The sequence below is a fragment of the Anolis sagrei genome, chromosome 6 (genome assembly GCF_037176765.1).
Source record: "Anolis sagrei isolate rAnoSag1 chromosome 6, rAnoSag1.mat, whole genome shotgun sequence".
In the NCBI taxonomy this organism is placed as follows: domain Eukaryota; kingdom Metazoa; phylum Chordata; class Lepidosauria; order Squamata; family Dactyloidae; genus Anolis; species Anolis sagrei.
Window position 1 is genome coordinate 78154743 of NC_090026.1, and position 19917 is coordinate 78174659.

The 19917-nt window shown below is 38.7% G+C and overlaps 1 protein-coding gene across 1 annotated transcript in view; it reads left to right on the forward strand.

The window, feature by feature from the left end:
• The first annotated feature begins 1143 nt into the window (after positions 1–1143).
• TOPBP1 (DNA topoisomerase II binding protein 1) overlaps positions 1144–19917 on the forward strand; it is a 38174-nt gene continuing 19400 nt past the window's right edge. The window contains exons 1-12 of the mRNA XM_060781799.2: positions 1144–1245; positions 2410–2497; positions 5066–5200; positions 5633–5776; positions 9056–9237; positions 9641–9834; positions 11636–11815; positions 12546–12715; positions 14470–14633; positions 15111–15343; positions 16786–17090; positions 19005–19177. Coding sequence (XP_060637782.2) covers positions 2414–2497; positions 5066–5200; positions 5633–5776; positions 9056–9237; positions 9641–9834; positions 11636–11815; positions 12546–12715; positions 14470–14633; positions 15111–15343; positions 16786–17090; positions 19005–19177 — 1964 coding nt within the window. The 5' untranslated portion in view covers positions 1144–1245; positions 2410–2413. The remainder of the gene's footprint in view (positions 1246–2409; positions 2498–5065; positions 5201–5632; positions 5777–9055; positions 9238–9640; positions 9835–11635; positions 11816–12545; positions 12716–14469; positions 14634–15110; positions 15344–16785; positions 17091–19004; positions 19178–19917) is intronic.

A 19917-nucleotide genomic window follows, 5' to 3' on the forward strand; every position in this document is an offset into this window, starting at 1 on the left:
CATTATAATATTATAGATATTATATGTATATATACGATATATTATTTTATATTATATTATATTATTAACATAGCACAGGAGACAAGGTGAATCTATATTAAACTACATTTATTTATTTGTCATGTCAGGGCAACCAGTCAATTATATTACATTTCTAACAGAACAAAGCAAACAAACAGGCAAAATACAAAATTTGTGAGTTTGGTAGTTGATTAAATGTCCTTTGACCAGTATCTGGCCACTTGGAGTGCTTCTGGTGTTGCTGCAAGGAGGTCATCCATTGTGCATGTGGCAGGGCTCAGGGTGCATTGCAGCAGGTGGTCAGTGGTTTGCTCTTCTCCACACTCGCATGTCGTGGATTCCACTTTGTGGCCCCATTTCTTGAGGTTGGCTCTGCATCTTGTGGTGCCAGAGTGTAGTCTGTTCAGCCCCTTCCAAGTCGCCCAGTCCTCTGTGTGCCCAGGGGGGAGTCTCTCATTTGGTATCAGCCATTGATTGAGGTTCTGGGTTTGAGCCTGCCACTTTTGGACTCTTGCTTACTGAGGTGTTCCAGCAAGTGTTTCTTCAGTGGTTCTCAACCTGTGGGTCCCCAGGTGTTTTGGCCTACAACTCCCAGAAATCTCAGTCAGTTTACCAGTTGTTAGGATCTCTGGGAGTTGAAGGCCAAAACATCTGGGGACCCACAGGTTGAAAACCACTGCTGTAGATCTTAGAAAACTATGTCTAGATTTAAGTCGTTGACGTGCTGGCTGATACTCAAACAGGGGATGAGCTGGAGATGTCTCTGCCTTGGTCCTTTCACTACATTATATGAGTCTACACTGACCATCCAACGCGGTTTCACACTGCACTGTTTGGCAGTGTTGATAGCACCAGGATTTCCTCTCTGAAACTTCCCCAAAGGAAGCGACACCCTCTCTTTGGCAAGCTACTTTTCACAATACCGGTGGTCGCACAAGCGCCGGAAGAAAACTCAAACAACAAAACCACCCTATCCCTTCGCCCACAAACAATATTTAAAGGGGCCACGCTTACTATCCTTCTCAACCAATCGCCTCTGCCTTTCCGTACCTTGCCCCTTTAAGGGAAACTTTGCCATGTTTGTAGGCCGGCGACGTCACGAGCCGTCCCTGGCGCATGCGCCCTCCGTCCAGGAGTCTTTTCCCGCCAGCCTTTGGAAGAAGAGAGTTGTTGGTGAGAAGGGGAGAGGGGGTCGCTTCCTCAGGCCGAGGACGTGCTGCTGAGGTAATCCCGGAGGAAGGCAAGGGGAACCTGTATCCTTCCTCGCTCTCTCTCTCTCTTTGGGCCCAGAAATGAGAGGGGCCTCCTCCGCCTGAGAAATACTACAGCTCCTCAGGGGCCTCAGCCAGGAAGACCTCCAACTTTTACCTATTACAGGAAAACCAGCTGATTCCTAATCCATCTAAATAGGCCTGGGCAAACTTTGGCCCTCTGGGTGTTTTGGACTTCAACTCCCAGCATTCCTAACAGCCTCAGGCCCCTTCCCTTTTCCCCCTCAGCTGCTTAAGCCATAACATTTATAGCTGTACATTTCTTATGAAACTGACAGCTGAGCTCCACAAAATTTGTTCCTATTTAATAGCCTGAGATAGTTATTTTAGTTTCATTTTCCCTTAGATCAGTGGTTCTCAACCTTCCTAATGGCGTGACCCCTTAATACAGTCCCCCATGTTGTGGTGACCCCCAACCATAATATTGTTTTCATTGCTACTTCATAACAGTCATTTTACTACTGTTACAAATCATAATGTAAATATCTGATATGCAGGATGCATTTTCATTCACTGGACCAAACTGGGCACAAATACCCAATACACCCAAATGTGAATGCTAGTGGGGTTGGGCGAGGATTGATTTTGTAATTTGGGAGTTGTAGTTGATCTTCTGAAGAGGCCCTGCTCTTGGTCCCGCCTTCCTCACAGATCCAGTTGGCGGGAACAAGAGACAGGGCCTTCTCAGCGGTGGCTCCTCGGCTATGGAACACCCTTCCTAGGGATATTAGATTGGCCCTCTCCCTCCTGACATTTCGAAAAAGAGAAAACCTGCCTATTCGAGCAGGCATTTGCAGACGCAGTATAACTCTTTGATTGATACTCATGGAATGACAAGACGATGTGACGGAAAATGATTTTAATGAGACGCTGAGAATTGTATTTTATGGTGTTAATTGTTTATTGTTTTTACATGGCTATTTTATATGTAATTGTTTTTGAATGTATTTTATCTTGTGGGGCATTGATTGCCAAAAGTAAACCTCCTCGAGTCATCTTTGGGCTGAGAGGGGCAGTATACAAATATAGTAAATAAATAAATACACAAATAGGCTTTTTGTTAATGTTTCCTTTGCCTATATAATGTTACATCTTCTCTTTCTTCTTTCCTCATTAGTTAAATGATGAAAAATAACAAGGAACCATATCTTGTGAAGTTCATCAAGTCTCCAGAGAACTCAGATTTTTTCCTTCAGGCCCTTGAAGTAAGATAATTTTTACATATGTGAGGCGCTCTCTGAAAATAAGACTGAGCCATGTTTGGATGCAGCAAAAATGCCTGATGACTTTTCCTGTTGAAGTTTTTATCTTACAGAAGGCAAAAATATTGTGGCTTTCAGCAGATTTTCCAAAATGAATGCAGAAAAGTTCTCCCTGTCTCCTTCCTCTTTCTTAGCTTCTCTCATGCTGTAGGATGGGTGCAAAGCGAGCAATGGGAGGTATTGGCATTTTAGTTCAGCCAAAACCTATATACTCCTGTGTCATATAGGATTGTGATAATTTAATGAAAATAGCCCAGGGTGCACCTGCTATTTTAAAAATAATAATATTCTATGTGGGGACTAGGACATTAGGCAGTAAATAAAATGTCCAATAAAATGTCTGTAAATAAAATGTCCAATGTCCACTGTGTGTGAGTGGTTTGGGAACTTAAAAGAAAGTACTTCATCTCACAATGTATAGTTAAACTTTTAACTACATTACTAATGAGGATAGCTATACATTCTAGCACCAACAACAGTATACCTCAGTATATCAGTAGCTGAGGAGCATAAACATATGGGTGCATTTTGATTTATGTCCTGTTTGCTGCCTTCTGTGGGCAGTTTGATTAGTCATTGCATGAACAGAATGATAGACTAGATAAATACTTGGCTCTGATCCATCATTGCTCTTATCTAATATGGCTTTTCTTCCATTCTTAACCTTTTCCCTCAGAAGTGCTGGAAAAGTCAATTGAGGCCAACTGTCAGTAGTAGGCAGGCTAGAGCCAACGATGGGCCAAGATTTATGGTCTTGGTACTTATGACTTCCGTGGATTGTGTGGCTCTCTCTTTCCTTGTATCACCCATTTTTCATCTGCTTGTGCACAAATGAAATGGAGGAGTTGTTGATTCCCAGCATTGAGATCTGGGGAGCAGAAGTGGTCCTAAAATATCCAAAGACTTGTGAAGCTGGGGGCTTCATAAATTGACTGCATGGAAGGGTGTTGTAGGCGCAGCCATTGAAGGAGAAAATGTGCCTAATTTTAGATTCAAGGAATGGAGTACAGCAATGTAAATGAGAGCAATTTAAATGACAGTGGTGGAGATATGTAAACATTTAATTTGAGCAGTCTGGCAGCAGAGCAAACATATTCCTTACCATCAGCATTGAAGTGATTTCTTTTTTGTCTTGTCAGGAGCGACTTGAGAAACTGCAAGTCATTTCTGGTGTGAGAGAATTGGCCGTCTGCAAGGACGTTGCCCAGGGGATGCCCGGATGATTTGATGTTTTTATCATCCTTGTGGGAGGCTTCTCTCATGTCCCCGCATGAGGAGCTGGAGTTGATAGAGGGAGCTCATCCGCCTCTCCCCGGATTTGAACCTGCGACCTGTCAGTCTTCAGTCCTGCCGGCACAGGGGTTTAACCCACTGCGCCACAGGGGGCTCATTGAAGTGATGATCATCAACCATTAATTTTGCTAGGCTGGCCATATTGTCTGAATGCCCAATCACTATCTCTCAAAGCAATTACTTTACTCTCAGCTCAAGAGTGAAAAACAGAATGTTGGTGGACAGCAAAAGAGATTTAAAGATGGGTTTAAAGCTCATCTAAAATGTGGAATAAACACTGAGAACTAGGCATTCCTGCCCTCAAGCATTCTAACTGGAGATCAGCTGTTAGCACCAGTGCTATGGATTTGAAAGAGGCACAAATAATCAGCGAAAGGGAGAAACGTGCCAAGAGGAAGGTGCATCAAGGAAACCCTTGTTATGACTGCCTTCCACCTAGAAATGTATGTTCTCACTGTTAAAGACCATAGGGATCCAGAGTAGGTCTCTACAGTTACTTATGGACTCTGCCAAAACTACCCTTGAAAGACAATCATACCCATAAGTGATAGCCTATGATTATAATGACCAGAGCAAATATATACCTTACTATTTATATCAGTTTTGGAGATCTACCTAGCAACGACACAGCAAATTATGATGATATTGAAGATATATTTGCTAATCATGAAATGTCAGTCATTAAGTTGTAATATAAAACCAACAAGCAAGCAGCAGTCAAAATTATTAATGTTAAACTTCTTTCTTACATTGTTATTAATAAAAGAGCCATTTAGCCAATGGTAGGATCAATAGGCTCTGCTAATCTTCATCTGACTTTTAAAAAAAATCCTAATAATTCAATAGTTTCAATTATTTCTTCGTTTCAGAACATTTTTTTCTTTAGCATGGGACCATTTTTCTTTGACCCTATGGTCAACCTCTGGCCTTTCATTTACTATATATATCTGTGGTAAGTTCCATAGATTTCAGTGGAGTTTAGATAAGTTTTGAAACAAATATACATGGTACCAAACTGAGTAGAAGTTTTGAATTTCCTTGCCTTTTTGCTGTTTGAATTCTTCTTACTGTATAGGAACTTTAGCTAAAATAACTTCAGTTATGTATCATTTTTGCATTTGTATTGTTGGAAGCATTCAAAATAACTGAATTAGAAATCTGATTTTTTTTTTTTGCCAATTCAGAGAATATGTTCTGTTGCTTCTGTTTATTTCACAGTCTATTAAAGAATTTCAGTCAGAAGAGTATCTCCAAATTCTTGAAAATGAAGCTGCACTGAGAATACAGGAGAATGACAAATCCCTTTATATATGTGATCCATTCAGTGGCACCGTTTTTAATCACCTTCAAAAGGTTTGCATTTTATTTTTGTACTTGGTTATGCTGGTATGATATCTTGATAAAGGGCCTTTGATCTGAAAACTGAAAACAAGAACGAAAAGCTGTTCAGGGAATCAATGTATGGGCTAATAAAAATGTTATGGGGTAGAGTTATAGATGGAGTTGGATTCCAGTTCTGTTGATAGCTATTCCATGGAGTATTTTAATGACAATATAATAGAAGCCAGTAAAAACAAATCCCATTTTTCATCAAATTATCAGGATTGTTGACCTACTGTTAATATTGAGTAATAGATTTTACTATTTTTCCACTGTAAAAGAATCTGCTGTCCTAATTATGCAGTGTATGTGGATTTTGTTGGCTGATAAAAATATGCATTAGCTTTGGTGGATTAATTTTTGAGGAAAATATCTTATTGACTTTCTCCCTTTACATTTTCTCAGTTGGGCTGTAGGATTGTTGGACCACAGGTTGTTATCTATTGTATGAAGAACCAGCGGTGTGTCCCAAGAGCTGACTATCCAGTATTTAATATGACCATGGCTGATGTGACGATATCATGTACAAATCTTCAGAAGGAAATTAGGGTAATGTATTATGGAATACATTGCTCAGCCATTTATGTGTAGTTTATCTTCTAGATTATTACATTAGGTTGCTTATAGCAGTAAAAGTCATACAAACACATAGTCATGGCAACTAGGACCCCAAACTTACTTTCAAAGTGGCTCATGTTGAGTATGCATGCTAGGTTTGATAACAATCCAATGTTGGTTGGGTACACATTGCTCTCTGGAAGTGGGTAAACTGTCATTCCTATCATCCTCTGTCATTACCCTCCAAACCCCACCATTCCTTAAAGTTGGTAATGGTGAATATGTGTGCCAAGTTTTGTCCAGATCTATCGGTTGGGTTTAGGGTGCTCTCTGACTGTGGGTGAACTACAGCTCCCAACATCCAGGGTCAAGTCCCCCCAAACCCCTCTAGTATTTAAAGTTGGTCATGTTGGGTGTATGTGCCAGGTTTGGTCCAGATCTATCATTGGGGGAGGGAGGGAATCAGGGCTCTCTGGAAGTCGGAGCCATCTTGGAAATACATACAAACATAGGTAGGTAGATACTAGATATATAGATAAATGCATTGTTCTTTCATATAAGATTGTTTCAATAACATGCAATTAAAATCTTCCAGAATTTAAAGATACTTTAAATACACTTGCCATATCTTTTGGCAGGAGAGACTGTTCATTTTATAATTTGAAAATTATTATATCCTTCCTTTTCTTTTCCTCTGTTTTTTACAATCATGCCAAAACTGTCCGTTTTCAGATGATCCTGTGTTTTGTATCACAGATAGGGAATCATTAGCTTCCATGTTACTTTGACCTATAATTACTATCATCCTCACTGAGCATGTCCAATAGTTTATGGTACATGTTACATCATGATTACAATTAGAATGTAAAACATCTATCCCTGTTTACATTGTCAACATATTGTGCCTTCCCCTGAATCTTCTCAAGTGTGCCAGTATTGTTTCTGTTGTGCTTTTCAAACTGTTTTTGAGCTATACTTCTAGTATTATTTGTATAGCATTATTTGTCTTTCTAGTGCTTTCCAATTTTTTTTTCATTTTCATAATTTCACTAGCTGTGCCCTGCCACGCGTTGCTGTGGCCTATAGTAAAACTTATCAAAGTTGAGGTAGATATCTGGACTATTATGAAAGAGAGGTCCCTACCTATTCCTTCCCCCTTTTCCTCCCCCTTTCTCTCCTTTCTTCCTTCTCTGCCTCTTTCTTTCTTTCCTTCTTTCACTACTTGGTTTCATCCTTCTCTCTTTCCTTCATTCCCTCCCCCTTTCTTCCTTTGCCTTTCTTCCCTCCCTGTTTGCTTCCTTCTTTCACTTTTTATTTCCTTTTATTTCACCACCATCATAACAATAACAATAATGCAATGCATTGCCTCTGGGACCTGACACCTCTCCCATTCCCCCTAAAAGGGTCTCAGAGGAATAATAGCATAATAATAATAATAATAATAATAATAATAATAATAATAATAGAAATAACAACCTTTACCCGCCACGTGTTGCTGTGGCCAATCTTCCCTCTTTCTCTCCTTCTTTCCCTCCGTCCCTCCGTCCGTCCGTCCCTCCTTCCTTCCCATCTTTCCTTCTCCTCTTCTTTCTCTATCTCTTTCCTTCCTTCCCCCTTTTTCTTTCTCTTCTGCTGTCTCTCTTTTCTTTCCTTCCATCTTTCCTTTTCTTTCCTTTTCTTCTTCCTCTAACTTTCCTTCCTTCTCCCTTTTTCTTTACCTCCCTTTCTCTTTCTTCCTTTTTTCCTTCCTTCCTGTCTTTCCTAGATTTTGACAGGGCGGGAAGGGGCGGGTGGGGTTTGGAGGTGGCCTGAAGTAAAAGGAGGTTAGATTGGGGCAGGGGGGTGATGGAGCGTGGGGTTGCGTGTGTGTGTGCGGCGGCGGGGGGAGTGATGGAACCTGGGGTTGCGTGTGTGTGTGCGGCGGCGGGGGGAGTGGGGTTGCGTGTGTGTGCGGCGGTTGGGGGAGTGATGGAGCGTGGGGTTGCGGGTGTGTGCGGCGGCAGGGGGAGTGATGGAGCGTGGGGTTGCGTGTGTGTGTGCGGCAGGGGGTGTGTGTGTGCGGGAAGCGGCGCGGCGGGGCTTGGAGTGGGCATGGTTTCCGCAGAGGGAACGTTGGGCGGAAGGCCATGTGCGCGCGCGATGGAACTTGCGGCTGGGCGCCAATGCGCATGCTCAGTTGTTTTGCCGTTTTGTGAGTGTGTTGTGTTGTTTTTCATTTTGAGTAGATATGTTTGTACCTTGTGGGTTGTGTTATGGGCACAGGGATTTTGGTTAAGTTTCGTTGGGTTTTTTTTTAGTTTTGTTGTTTTGCCGTTTTGTGAGTGTGTTGTTGTGTTGTTTTTCATTTTGAGTAGATATGTTTGTACCTTTTGGGTTGCGTTATGGGCACGGGGATTTTAGTTAAGTTTCGTTGGGGGATTTTTGAGTTGTGTTGTTTTGCCGTTTTGTGAGTGTGTTGTTGTGTTGTTTTTCATTTTGAGTAGGTATGTTTGTACCTTGTGGGTTGTGTTATGGGCACGGGGATTTTGGTTAAGTCTCGTTGGGGGATTTTTGAGTTTTGTTGTTTTGCCGTTTTGTGAGTGTGTTGTTGTGTTGTTTTTCATTTTGAGTAGATATGTTTGTACCTTGTGGGTTGTGTTGTGGGCACGGGGATTTTAGTTAAGTTTCGTTGGGGGATTTTTGAGTTTTGTTGTTTTGCCGTTTTGTGAGTGTGTTGTTGTGTTGTTTTTCATTTTGAGTAGATATGTTTGTACCTTGTGGGTTGTGTTATGGGCACGGGGATTTTAGTTAAGTTTCGTTGGGGGATTTTTGAGTTTTGTTGTTTTGCCGTTTTGTGAGTGTGTTGTTGTGTTGTTTTTCATTTTGAGTAGATATGTTTGTACCTTGTGGGTTGTGTTGTGGGCACGGGGATTTTAGTTAAGTTTCGTTGGGGGATTTTTGAGTTTTGTTGTTTTGCCGTTTTGTGAGTGTGTTGTTGTGTTGTTTTTCATTTTGAGTAGATATGTTTGTACCTTGTGGGTTGTGTTATGGGCACGGGGATTTTGGTTAAGTTTCGTTGGGGGATTTTTGAGTTTTGTTGTTTTGCCGTTTTGTGAGTGTGTTGTTGTGTTGTTTTTCATTTTGAGTAGATACGTTTGTACCTTGTGGGTTGTGTTATGGGCATGGGAATTTTGGTTAAGTTTCGTTGGGGGGTTTTTGAGTTTTGTTTCCTCGTTGGATGCTCCTAACAAATTTATATATATAGATTGTTTTTATGTGCCGCTGTTCTAGGACGAAATCCACAAGCATGTACAGATGATGGGAGGCCGTGTATACAGAGATCTTAATGTGTTAGTAACACATCTTATAGCTGGAGAAGTTGGAAGCAAAAAATACTTAGTTGCTGCTAATTTAAAGAAACCAATTTTGCTTCCCTCTTGGATACAAGCGTTATTGGATAAATCCAAACACAGGTAAGACTGTGATTTGTGAATTTATTAACATTCTGTGAAGTAAAAAAATTAAGAGCTACCTTAATGAAGATTTTAAAATTATTATGTAATCTTGCTTTCACTCAGTCTCAGTACCAAGAAAGAATCGTTTCAACCATTAATTCCCACTTACAATAATGGGAGAATGGCAAAAATAGAGTCATATCTTTGACTAATGCATAACCATAGAACGTTGTGCTGTTACATAGACACTTTCATAGAATTGGAGATTGATTAATTAAAATCAGTGTGATTGGAGTTTGCTGGATAACCAACATAAACCCAATGATTTCTGTAAGTCTTCTTTAACTGTGACTGAACTCGAGATGGTTTTTCTGCTAATGAGAAATGTCAAGAGTTGTGTTATTGCCCTTGCTTCCAACAGGATGATTAGATACACAGACATAAATATGGATGACTATTTGTGTCCATTGTTTCTCGGCTGTACGGTGTGTGTAACTGGCTTGAGCAGCACGGATCGAAAAGAGGTTCAACGTCTCACCACCGAAAATGGTGGCCAGTATACAGGGCAACTCAAAATGAATGAGTGCACTCACCTTATTGTTCATGAGCCAAAAGGTAAATCCCAATTTGAAACAAACACAATTTTACTTGAGTTGAACTCGGGAAGCTTCTCATATTTCTACATTGGTTTACAATTATAAACATTAGATTTAATTATGATTCAGGTGTGAGTTTCAAGTGCTGAGGACATACTGTAGGCAAAGCACAGCCTGCTGGCAACCTGCAGTCTCTCAAGTTCTGTTTTTGCAATTTGCTCCATTCCATCAACATCAGTGAAAACAGTGGGTGGGTGTGGTTGCTGTAGTGGAGTTTGCCACCAACATTTAGGGACAAACATCAATAAGAACAGGAATTGGGAGGGTTATTTATTTATGGTGTCAGGGGCAGACCGAACAGTTGTGTTGCATTTTTAACAAACAGACAGACAAAACACAAAGTTTGCAAGCTTGGTAGTTGATTAAATGTCCTTTGACCAGTATCTGGCCACTTGGAGTGCCTCTGGTGTTGCTGCAAGAAGGTCCTCCATTGTGCATGTGGCAGGGCTCAGGTTGCATTGCAGCAGGTGGTCTGTAGTTTGCTCTTCTCCACACTCGCATGTCGTGGATTCCACTTTGTAGCCTCATTTCTTGGGAGGGTAGGATAATAGTAGTTGAAAGTTTTCTGAACACTTCTCTGCTTCCTGAATGGTCTGGCTCTGAGGATCAAAAGCCAGACCTTCAGGAAGGAAGTACAGTCTATATTTTTGGATATAATTTACAGCCCAACAACAACAGCAAAAAAGTATTGGTGTCTTGGCTTTTAATCGTAACTCTGGGATTGTTTGGATGATTGATACAGAAAATTGCATTTGAAAGACCTCATTAGCTCTAGTTTCTTAGATATGATTATAATTGTTTTCTATGTGTGAGTAGTATATGGCATGTGTTCTGTATTTCAAACCCTAGAGGTGATGGGGCAGAGCCTCACGCAAGACATTTCTGGTTCTTGGAAAAGCTGGCCTTTTCATGACTGAAAGGTGAAGAGGGAGGAAAGGCAGAAAGTCTACAAAATAGCACATCCAGTCAGAGCTGTATTCAAGTTCAGCCAGATATATATTAGAGACAGTTGAGCACCCTACAAGAAAGAGACCATAAGAAGAAATACAAATTCAAGAGCCTCAGTTCAGTAGAACTGTTTCTATCTCCCAAAGACTTTACCTCTCCTTATAAAGACTTTTGTAGTGAGACTCAGGAGGAGAGAAAGTCTAAAATTCTTATAAGTTAATAAATTCTTGTTTGATTCAACTATATAGTCTCCGATCTGTTTCCTGCGCAGCCAGTTCACTTTCCAAGCGTGGGGCAGAACACCACACCAGCTCCTACATTTGCACTTTTTCTTAGAAACAGTGTGGGTTAAGGTTTTAAAAACCCCAAATAGATTAGGTTGTTGTATTTGGACCACAATAATGTTTTTAGATATTCTCATGAGAATATTTTAAAATAGTGACTCTGTCTCATCAAAATCAAGAACTGAAGCTTCTGTTTAAAAATTGCTGGTCCTGTTTGCATTCCATCTACTTCCTTCAATTCAGACACAGTCATTCATTTTTCTCTGGAGATTGAATTGTATGGATGGCCAAGAAAGCACCACTACTCTGTGTCAATGCATCCGTTTTGAGGATAAACATGGTTTGTACATTCATTCAAAGAAGTGGGAGATTAGTTCATTTTCACAAGTCAGCTTGCAGTAGTTAGCTCTAAGAAAATTGTGAGTGACAATTCTCTAAACAGGATGTAACGTCTTGTGTGTGGAATATATTTCTCAGTGCATTTTTTAAATGTCAATTTTAATTGTGCTTTTAATCTGTGTTGAAAAGGTCAGAAATATGAATGTGCAAGAAGGTGGAATGTCCATTGTGTATCTATGCAGTGGTTTTTTGACAGCATTGAAAAAGGATTTTGCCAGGATGAATCAATGTATACAGTAATCCCCAAATCAAAGCAAGAAAATGTACCAAGTACATCGACTCCGACTAGCCAAGCTAGCAGTTTTGACAGTAAGTAATAAATTCCCCAAGTGGTGGAATTTCTGTAAAACAAAGAGGTTAGATTATTTTTACTATTATGCTTTAATTTCTTTCTGCAGTCTTAGAAGGTTTTGCTATGTCTGTTTCTGAGAATTTTTTACCAGCCTTTCTAGTGTGTCTTTCTAAAGATAAGGAAAATATCATTTTGTATGCTTCAATAAAGTGTGTATACATTTTTGACATTTATGTAATTTCTAAATTCCTATGCATGAATTGTTAAATAAATATTTTGAACATGGTCCATAAAGACTAAGAGGGCCATTTATGTATGTTGTATGCCACCTTTTTCCTAAAATAGGCTCCCAAAGAGAATCAATAGAAAAACCTGTAAAAACAATTAAAATTAGCACTTAAAATAATATAAAACAATTTGAAAGACATACACAAGTTAAAAAAATAAAGAAAACACATACCCCAATAAGAAATTTCCATGCTTATGCGTTAAATTTTCAATACTTAATATGCTATCTCCTTGGGGAGCACTGTGTGGAACAATAGAGAGAAGAAAATGAGCTTCTATATACTTACTATATTTCATCATATGGACATGCAGACAAAACTGGTTAACAGATGGAAATAATTTATATTTAGTGGCATTTTTGTCTTAATTGTGCTAAAATTACAAACTGAGATAATAGTGGTACAATTATGTTGTTTTTCAGATATGCTCTTAACCTTCTCGTTTGAATATTATTCAAAGGTCGAACCCTCTCAGATGTCAGCCACATTTCAAACATCAATTTAACAGCCATTAATGAAACATCATGTAGCTCTTCCATGAACACCAGATTGGTCCATCCTTCTGATGAACTGAACAATTTGGATATTAGTTCCTTGCAAGCACCTGAAGATTTACTGGATGGATGCAGAGTATGTCTAATAGTCCATTCACAATTGTGAAATTATCTTGATATGTAAATTGGAATTTAGAGTTGGTAGAGCTTTGTTGTTTTATTGGTACTGTTGGGCAAAATTGGATTTACACTCATGGATTATGCCTATGAAGCAAATATAGTCAGCCCTCAACATTTGGAGTTTTGACTTTTGTGGATTCATTCACAGATTTGGGTTAAAATGTTCTCTTTTTATTTGTGGTTTTTCCCTTTCACAGAGGTCTTGTGCCCGTAACCCTAGCGAATGTGGAGTGCTGACTTTATTGTTACCATAGTTTTTTTTGCAGTCAGTAATGGAAGATATGGAGATGCTTGGTTAGGGAATCACTTGCATTTTGTAGCTTTTTCATTTGTGGTTTTATTTGGAATGAAGTTCATTGCTTTGTAGAATAGTTTTCCTCAGCTCCTTAACGATGTTGTAGAAACAATCCTTAGGATGGTGTGATTCAATAGAATCTTTATAGAAATATACAGGTTTTCTCAGGAAAAATTGCTCACCCCCCCCCCCCCCCGAATTATTTTCAACACAGAGAAATTACTTATTTATCGTGTCAGAAGCAAAGTGAGGGTATGGTTAATGGTTATAATGTATTTAAAAACACAAAGTTAAAAACTTGGCATTGTACTAAATGTCATTTGACCAGAAGCTGGCCGCTTGGAGTGCCTCTGATGTCACTGTGAGAAGGTCCTCTGTTGTGCATGTAGCAGGGCTCAGGCTGCATTGTAGAAAGTGGTCTGTGGTTTGCTCTTCTCCACACTTGCTTGTCGTGGACTCCAATTTGTAGCCCCGTTTCTGAAGATTGGCTCTGTATATCATGGCGCCAGAGTGCCTTCTGTTCAGCACCTTCCATGTCACCCAGTCTTCTGTGTGCCCGGGGGGAGTCTCTCATCCGGTATCAGACATGGGTTGAGGTATTGGGTTTTAGCCTGCCACTTTTGGACTCTCACTTGCTGAGGTGTTTCTGCAAGTATCTCTGTAGATCTTAGGAAACTATTGATTTAAAGTATTGGTTTGCTGGTTGATATCCAAACAGAGGATGGGCCAGAGATGTCAATGCCTTGGCTCTATTGTTACAGGTTGCTACTTTGTGACAGATGTCAGGTGGTACAAACAGTATAATATCACAGGCATAGACATCCTGTGATAATGTGGCATGTCTCATTAAAAACCACATCCACTGTTTTAACATAGCGGGATGTATTCCACACTGGGCATGCGTATTCAGCAGCAGAATAGCAAAGCGCAAGGGCAAATGTCTTCACTGTATCTGGTTGTGATCCCCAGGTTGTGTCAGCTTTCGTATGATATTATTCCTGCACCCACTTTTTGCTTGATGTTCAAGCAGTTCAAGCAGTGCTTGTTGTAAGTCAGAGCACGGTTCAGAGTAACTCCCAGGTATTTTGGTGTGCTGCAATGGTCCATAGAAATTGCATGTACTGCTGCAGAAAAGATTTTCCCCAAAAGATTCCTAAATTCAAATAGTGATTGAGAATTATGTAGAATGCTTTGTTTATTAGTGTGTGTGTGTGTGTGGGGGGGGGCAAATAATATACATTTTTGCATGAAAAAACAAAATAAATAAGATTTGTTTGCAATAAGTGGTTTGTCTCTTCAGTTGTTTTTCAAAGAAAACATCAACTGAAGCTCCCGATTGCTTGTGAAAGTATCTTAACTTGCCTGTAAATTACCATATTGCTTCAGGGGATTTTTTTCTTATTTTTTTCCTTCAGATTTATCTTTGTGGTTTTAGTGGCAAGAAATTGGATAAAATTAGACGGCTTATCAACTGTGGAGGTGGCGTTCGTTTCAATCAACTTAATGAAGATGTAACACATGTCATTGTAGGTGATGATGATAAAGAACTAAAGCAGTTCCTAAAAAAGACAGTGCAGAGGTACGGATTAATTGCATGTTTTCTTGCATGTTTTTTTTCTGTTAAAAGAATGGTAATTATTAAATGTGTAAACTTGGTATTTCACCACATTGTGGGCAATACTGAGTATCTTATTATTCAGTTATCATTTTCAAAAATCAATATGCCATGTTGAAAGTGATCTGAAGTCTTAAGTTAATGTTATTCATGTATAGTCTCTGTACTAGTGAACTTTTTCAAATTTGATTTCTGAAATACATGGATTGTGTTCACAAATAGCTAGACAAATTGCCTCCTTAGAAAGAATCATTTCACAATTAAATTAGCATACAAATAAAGCTATTGAAAGATGAGTTTTGGGTGGAGATCTCAGATTTCTGTGCGACTTCTCTTTGCTCAGAAAATATACTTTTTTTTTAGTAGAAATGTGAATAGTATGTTTCTTCTTGGAAGAATTTATTTTCCAATTGATTTTAATGTACTTTTTTTGCTCAATAGGCCATATGCTGTAACAGTACAATGGCTTTTAGAATGCTTTAAAAAAGGTTATTTACAACCTGAAGAGCAGTACATCCCCGAAAACTATCAACCAGTAAACAGTCCAGTTTTGGAGCAGCCAGTCTCCCTCAAAAGAAACAGTGTTGTGAAGAAAGAAACTATTAATATCCAAAAGGCTCCAGAAGCAGATGATGATCTGCTTTCTCAGTATGTAACTCAGGATTCTACAGTAGGTAAGAGATTGTCCAGCAAACCCCCATTTTCTTGCTTGTAGAATATTGAAGATATATTTTAATAACTCACAGAGGCCAGATAAAGTTTTATTATGCTTAATAGAAGTTAATACCATGTCTTTTTTCTTGCCATGGGTTAAGGTTAAACAAGGTTAAAACAATATCCTGTATTTCTTCAGTTCTTAGACTCACTTTTTTCCTAGGTAGACATTTATAAAAGTAGGGTGCATCTTAGAATCGCAAGTGTACCTTGTGTATTTTTGTTGGTGGTGGTGGTACTGAAATTAGGGTGTGTCTTACAATTGATGGCATTATACAGTTGAAAAAATCTGGTGCATATCTTGATCAACTAACAAAATTCATATAAACTGCATAATCAGGAAAGTGGAGTCTTGAAATACAGTCTAACTAAAACTTTGATGGTTAAAAGATTACAAAGCAATTAAATTGGCAGTTATATTAATTGAAACACTATCAAAATAATTAAACAAAGAATACCAATAAGAGTGCTGCATATAAATCTTACATTACTAATTGATCTCTTCCCCTCTTCATTCTGTTTTTCTTTCGCCTTCTGTCAACTCAATGGGTTGTTCACTAAAGCTCTGTTTTTCAACATTGCTTCTGCCTCTTGTGCTGTAAGATTTTTAGTTTCTCTATCTTATGGCACTTCTCTCTTCACATTCCCGCCCGTCAAGTGTTCCACTCCTTACCTCTATCAATATAACTCACTCGTCCTTTTCTAAGTGTTTCATGAGCTTATATCTTTCCGTTCTCTCACAGAAACTATATTGTGCAAAATTATCAGCAGATTAAATGCTTGTGAAAATTATTTTGATTTTGAAACAGCTCAGCCAGTTATGATCCTGCAGATGTGATGAGACAATCTGTTTAGCCATTATTCACTTGTAAACCTTGAATGAAATACGTCAATTTATGTATACAGATAGCCCCTGAGTTACATCCGACTCACAGTTAAGGGTGTGAGACAACACTAAGTGAGAAAAACCTACCTCTAGGAAGGGGATTCACTCTTGAAAGAGTTATCATGGGGAAAAGGTGTCTCAATTGAAGCTTTCTTACCATCCTTGTTTTCACAACAAGCCAATTTTTCAAAATCAATTATCAGGTACAGAAAGTGAGGGGAAATCTTCTGAACAGGGGCACAGGCAGCAACAGGGGTGCTAACCCTTCCCTATGCTACCTTTGTTCAGCATTTGTAGAAAGGAGGAAACGTTTGATAAAACTGAATTAAAGAATGTAAGTAATAAACTTTGTGGAAGAACTGTGTGGGATAACATGCTTATAGTGTTTTTGGAATTCAGTTTCCAAAACTACATTTAAAACTTGCAAGCTTGTGAATCACCCATTCATCGTCACTGTGAATTGTATATAACTTTCGGGAAAAAATAAGATTTCTTTACATGTTCACTTTTTTCTAGTTGTTGCTGGAGGCGGCAGTGAAAACGACCACACTGCCCTTCAAGAAAAAAAAGAGTTCTCTGTCACCCACAGTTCCCTGGGAGAGACAACTACAATTGCTGAAGGCGCCTTGTTCAGTGGGAAAAGGTTTCGTCTTCAGGGCTTCGGAAAAGAAGATGAATCCTGCATGAGGGCTCTGATTGAAGAAAATGCTGGGAAGGTTCTGCCTCAACAAAGTAAAGCAGTTGCTGACTATGCAGTGGTCCCCCTCCTGGGTTATACAGTGGAGCCCACTGTTGGAGACGTGGTTACAAATACATGGCTGGTAAGAGAAGCTGTAGGATAAATGCCTCAAACATACAAGGAAAAGTGAGACAGTGATGTGTATTGGTTTGAGTGTTGGACTATAGCTCCTGAGGCCAGGGTTTGATTCCCTGCTTGGTCATGGAAACCCATTGGGTGACCTTGGGCGAGTCATATACTTTCAGCCTCAAAAAACCCCCAGATAAGTTCAACTGAGAGTCACCATGTGTCAAAAATGACCTTGAAGTCACACAGTAGCAGCAAATGAGAAAAAAAGCTAATAGTGAACTGAGACATGCTACAAGCCAAATTAAGAATCTTACATGAGTAGATTCTTAATTGTTTTCATTGCTAAAATAATGTACGCAGATAACATAGCTTCGGCCTTCTTAAATTTTTCCACTTGGGAACCCTTTCAGCATGAGAAATTACATAGGTATAGACAGGCAGGCCTTGAGTTGCATACCTCTGACTTACAAGTGACTCATAGTTAAGAACAGAGGTGAGACAACGGGAAGTGTGAGAAATCTACTTCTTGGAAGATAAAATCACTCGTGAAAGAGTTATCATGGAGGAAAGGTGTCTCCACTGAAGCTTTCTCACCAATCCTTGTTTTCACAACAAGCCAAAATTTCCAAAATCCAATTATTACAGGGGCAGAAGGTGAGGTGAAATCTTTTGAATGAGGGCATAAATAGCATAGATAGCAAAACAAACAAAACAGGGGTGTTAACCTTTTCCAATTCTATCCAAAGCAAAATATGTAAATGTTTTTGGCTGGAGTTACATGTAAAAAATTACCTGTTCCAACTTCCATACAAGTTCAACTTAAGAACAAGCCTACAGAACCTATCTTGTACTGTATTTCTCCGAAAATAAAACTGGGCATTATATGAATTTTTGCTCCAAAAGACGTCTTTCAGAGGATGCCTTAATTTTTCATGTACAAGAATCTACATTTATTCAAATACAGCCATGTCTTCTTTTTCTGTAAAATGGTCATATTATGTGTATAATATTACGATATTTATTTATATTTAATACATATTAACATTATTTTATAATTCATTATATCCATCATGTGTTACAATGGATGTACTACCGATAAATGTGTCTGTATGGTTGACTCTCGTAACTGGGGGTTATTATTGGAGTAGGGCTTATATTACAAGCATCCTGAGAAATCATGCTAGGGATTCTTGGCAGGGGGTTGGACTGGATGGCCCATGAGGTCTCTTCCAACTCTTTGATTCTTTGATACTTTGATTCTATGATTATTTTCTGGTTAGGTCTTTTTTTCGGAGGTACAAGGTAAAATAGATATACAAATCAAATATTTACTGATAACAAGGCTTGTTAAACAGGCTGATTTTCCCTTTTGTGATGTACAACTGAAGCCTTTTCTGCAGAATCCACTGTAAATCCTGCACAATAGATTTGTGTAAATGTCTAAAACAGCCAGTTGGTAATATTCAAGAAACTTTTAATGCTGCCAAATTTTTGTGACCTTAACATTGAGCTAAGGAAACCTCATTTGGGGTCAGGTCCTACAGTTTAAGAAACAGTGATATAGCTGACTTATAAGAATTCACTTACTGAGACATCCTAGGGTTTTATTGGAATATGGCTAACAAAGGCCATCCCCACATTTTTTTGGTATTTTCATTTGAATAAAGCAGTTCAATATTTTCTTCGTTTAAGAAACCACACATTAGTCTTTGAAGACGGGAGTGGGTTTAAGTACTAAAACAAAGATTAAGTTGGTGCAGTTGCATAAATGTTGATTAGTTGATTAGTTTGTTACATTTAGAACACTTTTGAGCAATTCTTTTGTGTCTTCAAATAATTATTTAGGTTCCGTGCACCAGAATGATCTTTGGGCTCCAGAATGTCTGTAATGCTTTAATTGTTTCACTCTGTGTTTCTTAATTGTTAGGTGATGTGTGTAGAACAGCAGTCTCTTCAAGATCCTCAGTCAAGTCCGCTTTTCACACCAGTACCAATAAAAGAAGGCAGTACCCCGTTACAGCAATGTGTTCTGTCTTTCAGCCAATTTAATGGGGCAGAAAGAGATTCTTTAATTTACTTAGCAAATATTCTTGGTGCAAGGTAAGCATCTATAAAACTCTGAAATAATTTAAAAGCAGCAAATAAATTGTATACATTTTTTCAAAAATACTGTTCTGTTCAAGTCTGTCGAATGACCTTCTAGAAGCTAAATGAGTTATCAGAATTTAAAACACATCTGAAGACACATCTGAAGACCTATCGCTTCTTCCAGGCTTACACAGTCAGTGTGCCTTCCCTGAATAAAGGAAACAATGCCCTGCTCTGATTAATTTCCTGCAAAATGTCCTCAGAAGCACTTTAATTACCTGTTGGGTTGCTCTCCCTACACTATACTTTAAAACCCCTCTGCTTAGATGCATCCTACCTCTGTACACGCCCAATGTTTATTTTAAAATTTTAATTTATTACATCTGGCCCGGCCATAGGTTTCAATTTTTTTTTGTGTTAGTGCCTATATGTGAGTTATATTAACTGTATTGTTTTATTTGCTTACTGCTTTGTTGTTTTATTGATGTGTTGTTGGGCTTGGCCTCATGTAAGCCACCCCGAGTCCCCTTGGGAGATGGCGGGGTATAAATAAAGTTTTACTATTATATTATTATTATTATTATTATTATTATTATTATTATTATTATTTTAACTGTATATTTTAGTGTACACTTTAATTAATGTATTTTAACTATATTTTAGTATGTGCTTTTATTGATATATTTGTGCCTTAAGGAGATGCGGGTAGGTCATATACATATACATTTATTATTATTACTACTAGTAGTATT